The sequence below is a fragment of the Carica papaya genome, chromosome 4, assembly GCF_054855325.1.
Source record: "Carica papaya isolate Zhongbai chromosome 4, ASM5485532v1, whole genome shotgun sequence".
In the NCBI taxonomy this organism is placed as follows: domain Eukaryota; kingdom Viridiplantae; phylum Streptophyta; class Magnoliopsida; order Brassicales; family Caricaceae; genus Carica; species Carica papaya.
Window position 1 is genome coordinate 27,339,737 of NC_142312.1, and position 15,276 is coordinate 27,355,012.

The following is a 15,276-nucleotide window of genomic DNA, read 5'->3' on the forward strand; positions in this document are numbered from 1 at the left end:
AAAATTAATATACAACATTAGAGTGTGTTGATTTTTAATATCTAAAATGATATTTATATTAAACAGAGCTATTATATGTTGTCATATTCTTTAATTGACTTATATTTCTTATCTCATTGAGATTTTTATAAAAGTTCAGTTGCCAAGTTGTTTTTTAATTCAAATATATATATATATTATTTTTTATAATTTTTTAATGATAAATTTCTTATAAAATGAACATCAAATATAAATTATTATGAATTTTTAAATTTCATAAATATCTCTTCATCTTCGATAATCTCGTGATTTATAATTTAATTTTTAATTTAATTTGTGATTCACATGTCTCTATGCACAAAAATTGTATGAACTTTTTAGATCTTAGTGAATTTAATGAGAATTTTTTTTTATTAATCTCTTATTAATTATTATTGTATTTTTTCAAACTTTATAATAAAATTATATTTTTTATTTTTGTTAAAATACCCTATCAATTACTTTTTTTTTTCATCAAAGCGTTTATGTCGTTTTAGTTATATATTTTTAAATTTTTATTGATTTTATTTTTATATTAATTTTTATTTATAACAAATTAAATTCATAACATATAGTCAATAATATGTAAAATAATAATATATAAATGATAATATAATTTATAACGTGATAGCCACTTTAAAGTACAAAATTCAAAATTTCATATGGCTAATCGAATTCTCCTTTGAGCCATAATTAAAAAAACAAAAATTTAAATTATTAAAAATTTATTTAAAATTATTTAGAATTCAAAAAACAAAAAGAATGAGATGATAAAGATAATAATTGCAAATAAGAGATTTGAGGTTTTTTAAATTTTGACTCTAAAGAAGAAAAAGTGCATGAATGAAGAAGAAATAAATGTAAAGAAATTTTTTTAAAAAACATCAATAAAATTTTAAATTTTTAATTTCACGTGACTGTCATGTTATATATTACGATATTAATTATATATATAATTATTATTAGGTACATATTCAGAATTTAATAACTTTTAATTAATAATTAGTGACGAAGGGGAATTGTAAAAATTTAAAAATAAAAAATTAAAATAGGTAAAAAGATAGGATAAAAAATAACTAATTAGGAAATTTGATGAGGTTTCTGCTTCTTTTATTATTATTTATTTCAAAAATTTGGGTTAGCTTCTCGCTTTCCCCTCCACTCCCGCTGTTTAATTTTCCTAAATTTCCTTTTTCATTTTTTCTGTTACACTTCTCTTTGGTCCGTACCCTCACCTCCAGTTTCTTTTCTTTTGCTCTTCGATGGAGAAACTGAGGAGAGTGGCGAATGAGATCGCATACGCGCAAAGCTACGCTAAGCTCTCTGCAGTCCACCGCTCTCTCATTCCATTGTTATCTTTCGCCTCCTCTATCTACAGTGTCGTTCTCTCGTTCCGCTACTATCTCTACCACCTTGGTCTCTTCTCCAAACAAAGGCAAGCTTCATAGCATTAATTAAGCCATGTTCTTATTCGGTTTGAGGAGTTTTTTTTTTCTCTTATAATTTTCGTCTCGAACGAAATTAAAAGGATAGTTTCGAGTTAAATTAAGCCAATTAGTTATGTATTATCATTATTTTTTAAATTTAATTTTAAACGAAGGGAGAGTTGTTGATACGACATGTTATCGACTTCAAATCCTTTCTTTTTGCTAGTCTGAGTTTGTTACTAAGCAGTTTTCTGCTCTTTCTCGCCATCTGTGCATGTTTATTTTGTATGTCTCTCTCTCTCTCTCTCTCTCTCTCTATATATATATATATATATATATAACAGCATCCACAAACCTGAAATGGACTGGCGTTGAATTATTTTCAATAAGATTTAGTTATATCTGCTATTTGATATGGAAGGTTGCCGGTACCTGTGATTAGCATTGGGAATTTGACGTGGGGAGGTAATGGGAAGACGCCTATGGTTGAGTACATGGCTCGTTGCTTAGCTGATTCAGGAGTACGGCCTCTCATTTTAACTAGGGTATTTCTCTTTGTCTATGATTTTCTTAATTTTATGGAAATTGGTACAATCTACAAAGCCATTTCAGTTTTGTGTTAAAAATTACCAAGGGATAATGGTCATGGCCAAAAATTTTCAGGGTTGATACCTAAGGAACTATATAGTGAGTTCAGTTGATTGAGAGGTAATTCAAAGTGTGCTATGGTTCTATGTTTATTATGTAACTTATGTCTGTTCTACACTTATAATCAAGGTGTTGGTAGCATATGGACTAATGCGGCAGAGTAGTATAGTCAACAAGAAGTAGAAATGAGGTTGTGTAGGATTTCTTCATTGTGTAATAACTGTTGGAAAAGAAAGAAATTGAACCAGAATTATAAATTAAGCATAAGTCGATACGGTGGCATGTATGGGTTAAAGGTTCATTACATTGTTTTTAACTAACTGATGTAAGACAAAATGAACTTGAAGATAAAACTTAAGGAAATTTTATTAAGAACAAAACTTGGATCTCAATAATCAAAATAATATCTCAAATTTAAATGATAATCATAAGTAGTCGACCTAATAACTAAGTTAAGTTATCTAATTTATAGGCACCAAAGTACATCAATGGAAAATCTATAAAACCTAGTAAATAGGAAAATAAGAACTCTAGGACTTGAAAATAAATCTTACTATTTTCCTTTATTGTAAAATTTTCCGAAAATTAGGAAAAGAAATTAAATATTCTTACTCTTTTTAGTTAATTTCCCAAGACATTTATCTCCTTTACTGGTTCTGTCTTATATATATCCTATTATTGAAATATATCTATTTTAGGAGCTTCCTATTCTGCATCACTAACTTAAGTGATAATTGTTTTTCTGGCAGGGTTATGCTGGTGGAGATGAAGCCAAAATGCTTGAGAGGCATCTTCTAGGACAAGGGGGACCTACGAAGCTTGGTGTGGGTGCAAATCGGGCAGCTACTGCTTATTCATTCTTTAAAAAGCATGGGTATACAGATCCTCGTGGTAAGACATGCTCTGGTATAACCTGCCTTTCGCAGGATGCAGTGACCTCTCTTGGCGAGGAAATCAGTGCTGTAATTTTGGATGATGGAATGCAGGTATAATAGTTTCCTTAATTTTCTTCCGTTAGTGTGGTGCCATCTACACTGTATGTATCTGTCCTGTTATACAACTTATCTATCCTTCATACGACTAACTTTCCATACTTTTTCTTTCTGGGGTGAAATGAGCCGCGGTTGAAGCATAATAGTGGGTTCCAATACCATTTTGTGGAATAAATGATAGTTTCCTCTGTTAGCTGGTGTTTAACAGTAAACTCTTGAAGGACAAATACTTTTACTCGTGAAGTTGTTGTGCTGATTCTTTTGTTTATATTTTGTTATATGAAAGACAGCATTGGAGCTTGTATCGTGACTTGGAGATTGTGATGGTTAATGGTTTAAGGCCATGGGGAAACCTTAAGCTGCTCCCACTTGGTCCTTTAAGGGAGCCTTTGGTGGCACTTAGAAGAGTTGATGTTGCAGTAGTTCACCATGCTGACTTGGTATAGAAAAGTAACTTTTACCACTCCTTTTATTAATCTCTAATTCTTCAGGAATTATTCAATCTGGTGCATGCATATAGCTTTTGATTTTCTTTAGACTCAATGTACCTTTCCTTTAACTTGTTTTGAGTGCCTAAATCTGCTTTTTTGTGTAGATATGTTAGCATATGATTATATAAGTACTTTGACTGAAAGTTCATTCTTAAACTCTCACAGGTATTAGAACGAAATCTGAAAGATATTGAGTTAATGATACGAGAATTTAAAGAATCTGTGCCTATTTTCTACACTAGAATGGCTCCTACACATTTCTTTGACGTGAGAAATATCAAGTTGAAAGTACCTTTAAAAGATGTCTATAATGCCATCATATTATGTGTTTCAGCAATTGGTTCATCTGATGCTTTTGTCCTTGGAATGCAGAAGGTGCTCTCTTCTTTTACCTCATGCCCTTTCATATGATGCTTCTTGCATCTAATTTCCACCTAAGTTGACCTGTATTGAGATAATTTTATTATTTTCTCTTCCTTTTCTCATTTCCTTAAATATTTTTCTTTCAAATAAATTATTTTTAAATTATATTTTAAGGTGATCTCTTAGTGAAAAATAGTTTGTTGCAGACAGGAGCATGTTATATTGATCAACTTGACTTCAGTGACCATCATATATTTCAAGTGAAGGTATTATTTCACTGTCTATGGTATTAAGTTGCATTGACTTCTTTAAGATACAAGATGCTCTAGTTTGTCATTTCAAGTGAAGGTATTATTTCACTGTCTATGGTATTAAGTTGCATTGACTTCTTTAAGATACAAGATGCTCTAGTTTGTCACTTTTGATTTGTCTAGCAAGAAATAAGTAATTTAATCTTTTCTTTCCCATTACCATTGTCCAAGATTTTCTGTACTATCCTTTCTAGGCTGCTATTTGATCATGAATCACAATCTAATTGAACTATACGGTATCCTAAGCATAGTTGTTAAGATACATTATAAATAATAAATGGGTTATTTCCTACTAGCTTTGAGTTTTTTTGAAAACCAGTTATAATTTATTCAGGATGTTTGGATTCTTATATATATATTTCTGTGGTTCAAGGTGTTTGAAGTACATTTTGGCTGAAAACTATGGTGAGATTAAAGATTAAAAGTGTTAAAAACTGCTGAGCTTTGAGCGAGGAGAAAGAACACTTCTGTGACTAGTCTTTTTAAAAAAACTTTAAACATAGAGCCTTCGGCTCTTATTTTCTATTGCTATATCCCGCATCAAAATCAAATTTACAACTATATTAGATTTAGGAGTTTCCGGTAATTCTTATGTTGATAAAGTTTAATTGAAATTATTTGTACGTGTTCTATTGAAATGGAAAAATATTTAGGAATTTTTTATTAGAAGGGTGAGTAAAATTATTATTTTTTATTATTTTATTAAAGTCTCAGCTTAAAACTCTTAATTTTGTAAATTATTATACTTAGACAGGTATTTAGAGTTTAAAAATGGAAAAAGAACTGAGGTTTGTAGATACTTTTTAAGTTTAGAGCATTATGAACTATGAATTAAATTGGGACTAAAGGCCATATAGATGTAAATACTAGAAAATGCCAATCCAAATAACTTCGTTATCATAAAATGTTATCAAAGCTCTCTGTTTTCTCTCATACCTTGGCCCTAACTACGCATGCCCATTTATGGACATGATTGGCATGAAATGGTATCAGGGGATGTTAATTCCTCAAGTATGGAGATATGTAATAACTTGTAAACATGTTGGGTTACTCTATATATCGCCTCTTTTATTTTTTAATTTTAACATAATAATCATGATCTATCTTTTGGTTGCACTATTTCCTTACATCTGAACTGGACTTCAAATTATCGATGACTTCAGGACATCGAGATGATCATGAATCGACTTAGGGAACTCGAGTACAAGTTTGGTGTTAAACCAATTGTTGTTTTAACAGAAAAGGTGTGTAGATATATGCATGTTTTTATCATTAGATGGTGAAGGATATGTTCTCTAGAATAAATAGACTGTATTTATGTTATCAGGATTATGATCGAGATCCAGAGATTCTCAAGCATTTGCATCCTTTCAGAGTCTTGATACTCTGTTCTCAGTTGCAAATTGTATCTCATCAAGGATTCAATGAAGAGAGCTTCAAGTTGCTACTGAAAAAGTTGTTTGGAGTTCAATAGTTTGGCTCAAATAACATGTAAGATTTTAGGAATCATTTTCTTTTTCTTGATAGTAATTAATACATAATAGAAAAATTATTTTGTATAATACGAGGTGTTTATTATTTATTTTTATTAAGATTTAAAAAAAAATTAAGAGTTAAAATTTAAAAAATTATTTATAAAATTATTCGCAATAATAATAAAAGAGTTAAAAAACATCAGCATGTATGTATTTTTTAAAAATAATTTCAGTAGGATAAAACTGTATTATTATTTATTATAAGTGGCATGGTGACAAATAGTCAAAATTTTATTCCTAATTCTGTATAAGCTATATAACCAAATAATAATTTTACCATTTATAGTTTCAAATGCTGATATAACTTTTTTTTTTTTTGGTTTAAATACACATTTTATTCACTAGGAAACATATTTACACCCATCGCAATATAATTTGTTAATAAATACACAAAAGTACACACTTTTGTTTGAATATATAATTTTTTTTAATAGAAGAAAAAAAGTACCAATTATTAAATTAAGAAATAATTTATAATTAATATTGATATAGCGTAACGTTTTGGTGATTTGAACTTTTTATTTCTATCACGGAAAAAAATTAATTAATTTGTAATATTTAATTTGATAAAATTAAAACTTTAATTCATTAGATTGTAGGTGTAGCTGCGATGATTAAGATGAAATAATTTCTTATAAATTTATTATATTTTTAGATAAAATAAATATTTTTTAATAATTAATTTATATTAATTGATGTAATTATAATACATTAAAAATTAAATATAAATTTTTGGTCAAAAGAAAACAATTTTACAATTTATTTGTCTCCAATTATTTATGACAAGTGATATTGTATCAAGAAATCAAAATTTTGGTTAATACACAGTCAACTTTGTACTAATTAATAATAAGTATAAAGATATTGTATTTGTAACAATTAAATCGGATGAAAATGAGGAAATAACTAAAACCTTATCCTATAAATAAATTTTCCTACAAATTAGCGGTTTTTGTCCAAATAATTATTATTTTTTTGTTAAAAAATCAGTTTTGGCTGAAAAAAATAATTTTTAATGCAAAAAACTGACGAGCTGCCACGTGTAAAAAGGAAAAGACAAATGGTCATCAATATGTGGAACCACGTCCAGGTTCAATGAACCAGAAATGCTCTCCTTCTCAGCCGATATTTACTGTCCGTGCCCCTGCTTTCCCTTTCACGCAGTTTCACGCAGCAGACACTAACGATCGCTCTCACCCTAAAACAGAGCCTTTCATTTTCAGGAATTTCTCACTCTTGTAAATGGCTCTTTCTTTTTCTTCATCTTGTCGGGCCGGCGGTTCAATTCCTTCTCCCGAACTCAAAGGTATATATGCTTTTACATCTCACCTTTTCTTCAAGTTCTTTTTCGGCGTGTGTTCAAGCTTGATGGTTGGATATTCATTTAATTTTCTGAATCTGGTAAATAGTTCAGGAAAATAAGTTACGCGGCTCTCATGTTTCCGAGAACGCGCGAAAACGAGATGTTATAATGATGAAATATGAAAGTTGTGAAAATGTGGCGATTGACAAATTCTTTGAGTTGTGGAGCATCTAACCGAAATTAATGGAGATTTATCAGATTTGATCATTCGATGACTATGCTAATTAATGTAATAAATGTGGTGGTAATTTCATTTTCTTGTGGTGAGAAGGGAAACTGTTGCAGTACAATACAAAAAGCTTGCGTTTAGTTTGAAATAACTTGATTTGTGCCACTCAAAAGGTCTCTATTCTATTGGCAGTGTCCATAATTTTCTTAATTTCAGAGAGTAGCGTGGTTTTAAAGGAAACGGTGGCATGCCATTTCTGTCATTTTATAACAATGGAGGGTGTCAGCCATCTGTCTTTTTCGTTTATTTATTTGTTTGTTTGTGTTTCTTGAACTAATCGACCATGTCATTTTGTAAACTACTTCGGTGACAAATGATAGATGAAATGGTCGCTATCCAAGATTTTGTATTTAGATGTGTCAGGATTTAATTTGTTCAATCTCATGTTGCTGCAATAGTTTGACTTAAGCATTATTTGTATTAATGTAGACATTGGGACAGCATGTTGGTTCATTGGACGGGTAGATTTAATGAGCGTCCTGTGAAATTCTTGTCCCCTATGTAGTGCTTTTTCCTGAGATATATGGGTGTTAGTCATAGGACCAAAATGACATTCCACTCTCCCCGTTTATGCAAGGTTTGAGCTTTTACTGTGTCTTAGGATCCAGGGATAAGGCTATCTCCGGTCATTTCTCAGTCTAACAAGTGATATTAAAGCTTTCATAGTCAGGAATCAGTTTATCACGAAAGAAAGACATTATTATTTCAGAAGACAAACAAATACTTTATTTAAAATCTTAGTCCTTTTGGCTACCCTGCAATTTTGTCCATGTGATATCAGAAGTTTAAATTCACCATTAAAACAATTAGGTATGGTTTAACAGTGTGGAATATTCAATACATGTTGCTTAACTGATTAAGAATAAAAACATGGTCAGTGATTGTGTATAGGAAAAAATATTGTAGATGAATGAATATGTGGTTTTATATTTCTTCCTCTATCTGTCCCTTTTCCATATCTACTGATTTATGTCCAATCTTTCCAATTCCCCCTTCAGCTTTTCCAATGTTGTTTTGTGCAGCTTCATTATTTGGTTCAGTTTGCCAATCACTTGGATGGATCTGTCCAAAAGGAGTAGGCAATTCATACCAAAGACAATGCATAATGAAACCAGTTTGTATGAAACCAAAAAAGAATTACTCAAGTGTTACTTTTGCTGCTATTGCCGTTGGTCCAGGTAAATTTCTTTGCTAGTTGCTACAGTTGAGACCACTTCTTTCTCGTATGCATTAAGGACTCTTTAAAAATTTATGATACTTGTCATTTTGTTATGAGTGAGAAGAGTAATCACCGAGTCTATGTAGACATTGAAGAAATTTATTTCTTAAGCGTGACTGTCCATCTTGTTTAATTGTTTATTCAGTTAACCAGCTGTGTGATTTTTTCCTTGCATATGTTTTTTCCCTTTTTCCCTATTACTAAAGGACTTATATGTGCTTTCTTATTGGAATTGGCAGAAGTTGATGCGACAGAGAATGAGGATTTTGAGAAATTGATAAAGGAGATGGAAAATTCTTCTCCACTTGAAATAGTGGATGAGGCTCTTGAGAAATTTGGCCATGATATTGCCATTGCCTTTAGGTACCTTTATTCACACTTCTCAAATCTTCTTTCCATTGAGGTATTAATAATACAGCAAGTCTCTTTAATTAATAACAGGAAGTTGCCATGATAATGGTAGACATTTTTTTAGTTAAATGGAGAATAAAAGTCGTTCTCTGATCATTGATTTTCTATCAAACCTTCCAGCATTGCTGGGAAATAAATTTATTTATAAACTTTAATGATTATATATTTTGTGGGTGTTTTGCCGGGCAGAAGACCCAGGAAGTAGAATCTGAGTCAGAGGTTGACATATGGGGAGGCAAACGGTTAGGTAGTGGTAAAAACATTTAGGATCTAACTGAATTCGAAATTAGTTAGCGTAGTGTAAAATAATTCATTGTTCTCTTGATGTGTTGGAAATCTAGTAAGAAACACCTTAACATGAGTACCTACAACTTGCACTTATACAGGTGATGCCTCATTAATTAGGAAATTTCACATTCTTCTTCCAGTGGTTGTGGTTATATATCTTTACATGGGAACTCATATTTTAGTTAATTCATGTTTGTTCAGTGGCGCTGAGGATGTCGCTTTGATTGAGTATGCCAAATTAACTGGGAGGCCTTTCCGGGTGTTCAGTCTTGATACTGGGAGGCTAAATCCAGAAACATACGAGTTCTTTAGCGCCGTTGAGAAGCATTATGGCATTCACATTGAGTACACGTTCCCAGATGCTGTTGAAGTTCAGGGACTGGTAAGGAATAAGGGTCTCTTCTCTTTTTATGAAGATGGACACCAGGAGTGTTGCAGAGTCAGGAAAGTTAGGCCCCTTAGAAAGGCCCTTAAAGGTCTCCGAGCTTGGATCACTGGACAAAGGAAAGATCAGTCTCCCGGCACAAGGGCAGATATTCCAATTGTTCAAGTAGACCCCTCCTTTGAAGGAATGGGTGGGGGGATTGGTAGCTTGGTGAAGTGGAATCCCATGGCCAACTTGGAAGGCCATGAAGTATGGAGCTTCCTTCAGGCCATGAATGTTCCCGTCAACTCTTTGCACGCACAAGGTTATGTTTCAATTGGATGTGAGCCATGCACAAGGCCAGTTCTGCCAGGACAACATGAAAGGGAAGGTAGGTGGTGGTGGGAGGATGCCAAAGCTAAAGAGTGCGGCCTTCACAAGGGGAATATCAAGCAGATAGAGGTGCCTGAACTTAGTGACATTGGAAATGAATCGAAAGTTGTCCAGAGAAATGGAAATTCCGCACAAACTGACCTTTTCAATAGCCAGAACTTGGTGGCATTGAGTAGAACTGGAATAGAGAACTTGGCTAGACTGGATAATCGAAGAGAATCCTGGCTTGTTGTTCTCTATGCGCCCTGGTGCCGCTTCTGCCAGGTAAACAGCCTTTGCGAACACTGAGCATCTGGATGAGAAATTGAATTTTTGCCTGTAGTTTTATTGTTGATTTTAGTATCTAAAGTAATTGGTTTGCACTTCTGTCCAGGCAATGGAAGAATCCTACATAGAACTGGCTGAGAAGTTGGCTGGGACTGGAGTGAAGGTGGGGAAATTCAGGGCTGATGGTGATCAGAAGGCATTTGCCCAACAAGAACTGCAACTCGGCAGCTTTCCTACAATTTTGTTTTTCCCAAAACACTCATCGAAGCCCATCAAGTATCCTTCGGAGAAGAGGGACGTTGGCTCATTGATGACTTTTCTGCAAGCCCTTAGGTGATTGATGTACAGTTTCTTCTAATTGATACGGTGTCTCTCTTCTTATTATAGTTAAATATGGCTCCTTAACTTGTGGACACTTCAATTTCCGTGGGTTTTAGGTGTTTGTAAATGTATTAGATTGATATTTCGTAAATCCTTTTCCTTGGCTCAAAGTTGAACTAATAACTAACATTAGACCAACTACTAACTGAAAATTCTCTGTTCTTCTCCGCCATCATAAGCATTTAATTTGTGAGCTCAAAAAATTCAAAGTCATTTAGCTTGGGCATTGATATTAGATATTAACTAGATTTTCAATCTCATGCAAATTTTTATAATTATTATAGAAATAAAAAAATTTAATAAAAATGTAAAAATAGTATCATACTTTATGACAAATGAGGTGTAGGAAACAACTAGGTGATGGGGAATCTATGTTGTGCATAATTTTAGAGTTTGTAATCAATAAAGATTTTAAATTGCAATGATCTCGAAATGTCTAAAAAAATAAATTATAACTTTAAGTTCAGAAACGAAATAAATAGTTAAGGTTTACATTCTTTACCAATAAATTTAAAGTCCCAAATAGTGTTACGGAAATTAAACTTTTGAAGGAAATACAAAAAACAAAAAAATGAATAGAAAATAAATAAAACTGGTATCCTACTCGCAACCCTCTTCTGGATTGAACTCTGGATCCTGGTTCCCTTGATCTGAAATGATTAAATAAAGAATAAGTTACACTAACCCAGTAAGAATATAACGCTACTCACCGATACAGAAATGAAAGTTGGTAGAAAATCAAAACAACTAATGAAACACTTAATTAAACAAATACATTTATTAATAATAAAATCATTTACCATCCATTTAACGCATCGAGATTTATAAAAGCAACCTATAGAGACAATAACATAGCACTTATCATGATTGCATATACAATTGGAAACAGACACATTATAAATCCATATTCAATAAATCAAATAACAACCTTTCCTTTTATCGGCCTACTGATATCCATGAGGGTTCATAGGGATGTTCTCGCTACGTGTGAACCATTTCCTTCAATATTCTCAATTAAAGGGTCGTCCCCATACCCCGTTCAGTATGAGCATCAAATCATTAAAACTCAATACTATGTCCGATATGAGGGTGAAACGGGTTGTCTCCATACCCCATCCGGTATGAGCGCCAAATTACCAAGTCTCGATACCCCATCCGGTATGAGACAACATTTACGATAGTGTTCTCTATTATATCTGATCTGTCCACCATCTCCTAAGATATCCAGTAAGGCTGCCTTTTCATCTATTCACTTAATCACATAATTTTCCGTTTTCCTTTAGTCTCTATTTTCCAAATCAACCGTAATCACATAAACAAATAAACATGCATCAGACAATGTAATCATATCTCAGCTTTCCAATTTAACAATAGTCACGTAAGACAACAATATATGCATTCAAATCATAAAATCGATAAATCAGATACTATCATGCATTTAAACTGTAAGATAAATCAATAGAGAATAATTTCAGGTTCTTGCTTTATTAGTAACCCGTAATTAATTATATATATTTTTTAAGTTTCACGAAATATCATATTATTTAAAATTAAACATCAATTCCATAACAGAGGATAGGGTGAGAAATTCTTACTCAATTTGATGTTCAAAAGGCTAAACTGTTAACTGCACCTACTGGCGGTCCCCGAGTTCCCTGAATTTTTCTTTGGGAATTAAAATACGCTATAAGTACCTATAAATGTCCCAAAAAAAATTCAAAATCAGCCTTAGGGTCTAATTTTGGCCAATTCTGGAATTCTAGTACGGCGGCTCTGCCATACTCCGGCGAGGGCGCCGCTGCCCGCGACGGCGGTCCGTGTCGGGTCAGCTATTTTCGGCCGAATTCGCATCGATAATTGCGAGAAAATACGTTAAGGGGTCTCGGTTGGCCCAAAAAAAATAAAAAATCGAAACTCACCGATAGTGGGGCTCTTTGGTGCGGCGGTTCCTTTGGCTCACATTGCGGTTGGATGTTTTGCTCCAGTCAATTTATAGAGAAGGAAACGGTAATTACAAAGGTAAAAAAATTACAACGAGCGGGAATCGGAAAGAATCTCATCGGAGACGTTTTGTGAAATTCCCCGCAACGGTGTCGTTGGACTTTACCCGCGGTTTTCGGCCAATCGGCTAGTATTTTTGCTCCGATTTGGCCATGTACGTGTTTAAAATTGAATTCTGAGCAAATGGAGAAATTTTTACCTTTTTTGGCGGTCGAAAGTAACTCTGGTACAGCGGCAGGTGGCGGCGGCTCTCCTTCCCGGCGGCTGGGTCTTTTTCTTCGGCGAGGGTGGTTGGCGGTTAGGGTTAGGGTTTAGTGTGAATTGGATTATTTATATCCATTCTCATTTAATCTATGTCGTCTATTGCATTTGATTTGAACCGTTTGATCGCGATTAAATAGGGAGTGAATTTAGACCATTCATCGCGATTTAATCTAAGCCGTCTGATCGCGTTTAAATCTGGTCGTCCGATCGCGTTTGGGAAGGGAACACATCCAAGCCGTCCGTGCGTGCAGGAACGGATCTGGGTCGTTCGATCACGGGCATGTGGATTGCCTGCGTGGCACCGCGTCAGCGTCCGTTGCCACGCGGCGCGTCCTGGTTCATCGAGATTGCTGACCTGGCATCCTACGTGGCAAAACTTTTCTAAATTGCATTTTGACCTATAGTTTCTGATTTTTTTTTTTCAAAAATACTCATAAAATCTAAATTTCTACTCATTTTTTCTAAAATTATTTTCAGTTTCATCTTTCATCACATTTTCTTTATTTTTACATTAAATTAAAATTAAAAAATTAAAAAATTATATTTATAATTAAATTAATTTGGACATTACATAAATTGATAAGTATTATAAATATTATCGTTTTAATTCTGTTTTATCTATTAATAAGTATTATTACTTAATTAAAAGTGTAGATATACATATGTTTAATTAAGATATATGTATAGTAGTGAGGGATTAAGAATTTTTTATTAAATTATGATAATATTACATAACTAGTTTAGATTATTTACAATTAACTGAAAATAAAGTTATATTTTGAAAATATATATTATATTAATTTTATCATGCAGTAATTTTTGGTCTTCCTTTTATATATATATAATAAATTATTGTAATTCATATACGTTTATATACAAGATGTTATTAATGGTTGTTTGATGTTATTGTAAGTCAAAATGGGTAGACTTTTTTGGGACAATTTAGTCATTTTGATTTTTTAGATTTTATACGTGTTCCTTATAACGTTAAGAATTTTACGCAATATGACTTTTTAAAAAAAGTATTCAAATATTTATATGACTTAAACAAATAAAATTGTCATGTTGATTGAATTGCAGTTTCGAAAGATTTGACATGGCAGGTCGGCACGTATTGTTTTGAAAGATTTGTTTGACAAATGCTGGGAGTGAGACCCTGGCGGCAATCAACTCCCGACACCAAATGAATTATTAAAAATTACCAACATTTCAGTCCTTTAATATTTATCATATTTTCTGTTTTCTATTTGATGGGTACAAGTTTAAATTTTATCAATGATTTAAAATTTATTCTTTTTTAAGTGTATTATGTAATATCATGAGTCTTAAAATTAAGCTTGAAATATAGAATCTTAATTTTTTTTAAAAAAAATAATAATATATAAGTTTTTTATTTTAATTATTTTTATTATTTGAAAAATATACATTTTGAACGTCTTCGAAAATGAAATTTAGAAGTCATGGCCAAACTATAAATAAGGGAGGATATATGTAATACTCGGGCCTGAAAAACGATAAAAGATAATTTTTTCGTATTAAGTTATTTTATTAGAATAATTATTTAATTTTTTATATTTTTATTTTATTAAATTTTTGAAAAAAAATAAATTAAGGAGTAGATTGAAAATAATTTTTTAAAAAAATGAGTAAAGATTTATGTTCGGGAGGTATTTTTGAAAAAAAATTAGAAACAGGGGGATTAAAGTGTAAAAAAAAAAAAAATTCGGGCACGTGAGACGGCTTAATCAACAGTCCTGACGAATCGGAGCACGACGAGTGTCAAAATACGCTAACGTTGGCGCCACGCAAGCAATTTGCGTGCCCAACGATCCGAAGGCCCATGTTCGATCCTACGCGCGTAAATGACCCATATTCTTTTTCTCCTTAGCTGCGATCGGACGAACGAGATCAATCGTGATGAACGACTTAGATTAGTATTCTCCTTATGAACAATCGGACGGACGAGATCAATCGCGATAAATGACCCAGATCGATGCGAGATGGATATAAATACCTCACGTTGCAAGGGAACCCAAACCATAGCCATCAGCCCCCGCTGGAGAAGAACAACCAAGTGCTGGAGAAGAAGGTCGGTCGCCGACTGCTGCTGCACCGGAGCCACCGTCAACTGTGAAAAAAGATAAAATTTTTCCTATCTGCATGGAATTCGATTTTGAGCATTCCTGTGGCCAAATTGGAGTAAGAGGGATGACGGATGAGCTGAAAACTGTTGGTAAAGCCTGGGTAAGCAAAAAACTGCGAATAAAGCCCGACAGAGCTATCGCGGCCAAAATCCAAAAATATCTCCGAT

At 32.7% G+C, this 15,276-nt stretch overlaps 2 protein-coding genes across 2 annotated transcripts; both read left to right on the plus strand.

Moving 5' to 3' along the window:
* Positions 1-1,163: 1,163 nt before the first annotated feature.
* Positions 1,164-5,812, plus strand: LPXK (tetraacyldisaccharide 4'-kinase family protein). The gene is made up of 8 exons (XM_022050106.2): positions 1,164-1,453; positions 1,867-1,990; positions 2,843-3,079; positions 3,376-3,525; positions 3,742-3,951; positions 4,146-4,205; positions 5,414-5,494; positions 5,578-5,812. The coding sequence occupies exons 1-8, from the start codon at positions 1,281-1,283 to the stop codon at positions 5,722-5,724; spliced, it is 1,182 nt and encodes a 393-aa protein (XP_021905798.1). The 5' UTR covers positions 1,164-1,280; the 3' UTR covers positions 5,725-5,812.
* A 1,101-nt stretch (positions 5,813-6,913) lies between these two features.
* LOC110820876 (5'-adenylylsulfate reductase 3, chloroplastic-like) lies at positions 6,914-10,810 on the plus strand. The gene is made up of 5 exons (XM_022050495.2): positions 6,914-7,091; positions 8,400-8,555; positions 8,836-8,959; positions 9,497-10,316; positions 10,426-10,810. Exons 1-5 carry the CDS (start codon positions 7,028-7,030, stop codon positions 10,654-10,656), a joined length of 1,395 nt encoding a protein of 464 aa, XP_021906187.1. The 5' UTR covers positions 6,914-7,027; the 3' UTR covers positions 10,657-10,810.
* Positions 10,811-15,276: the final 4,466 nt, after the last annotated feature.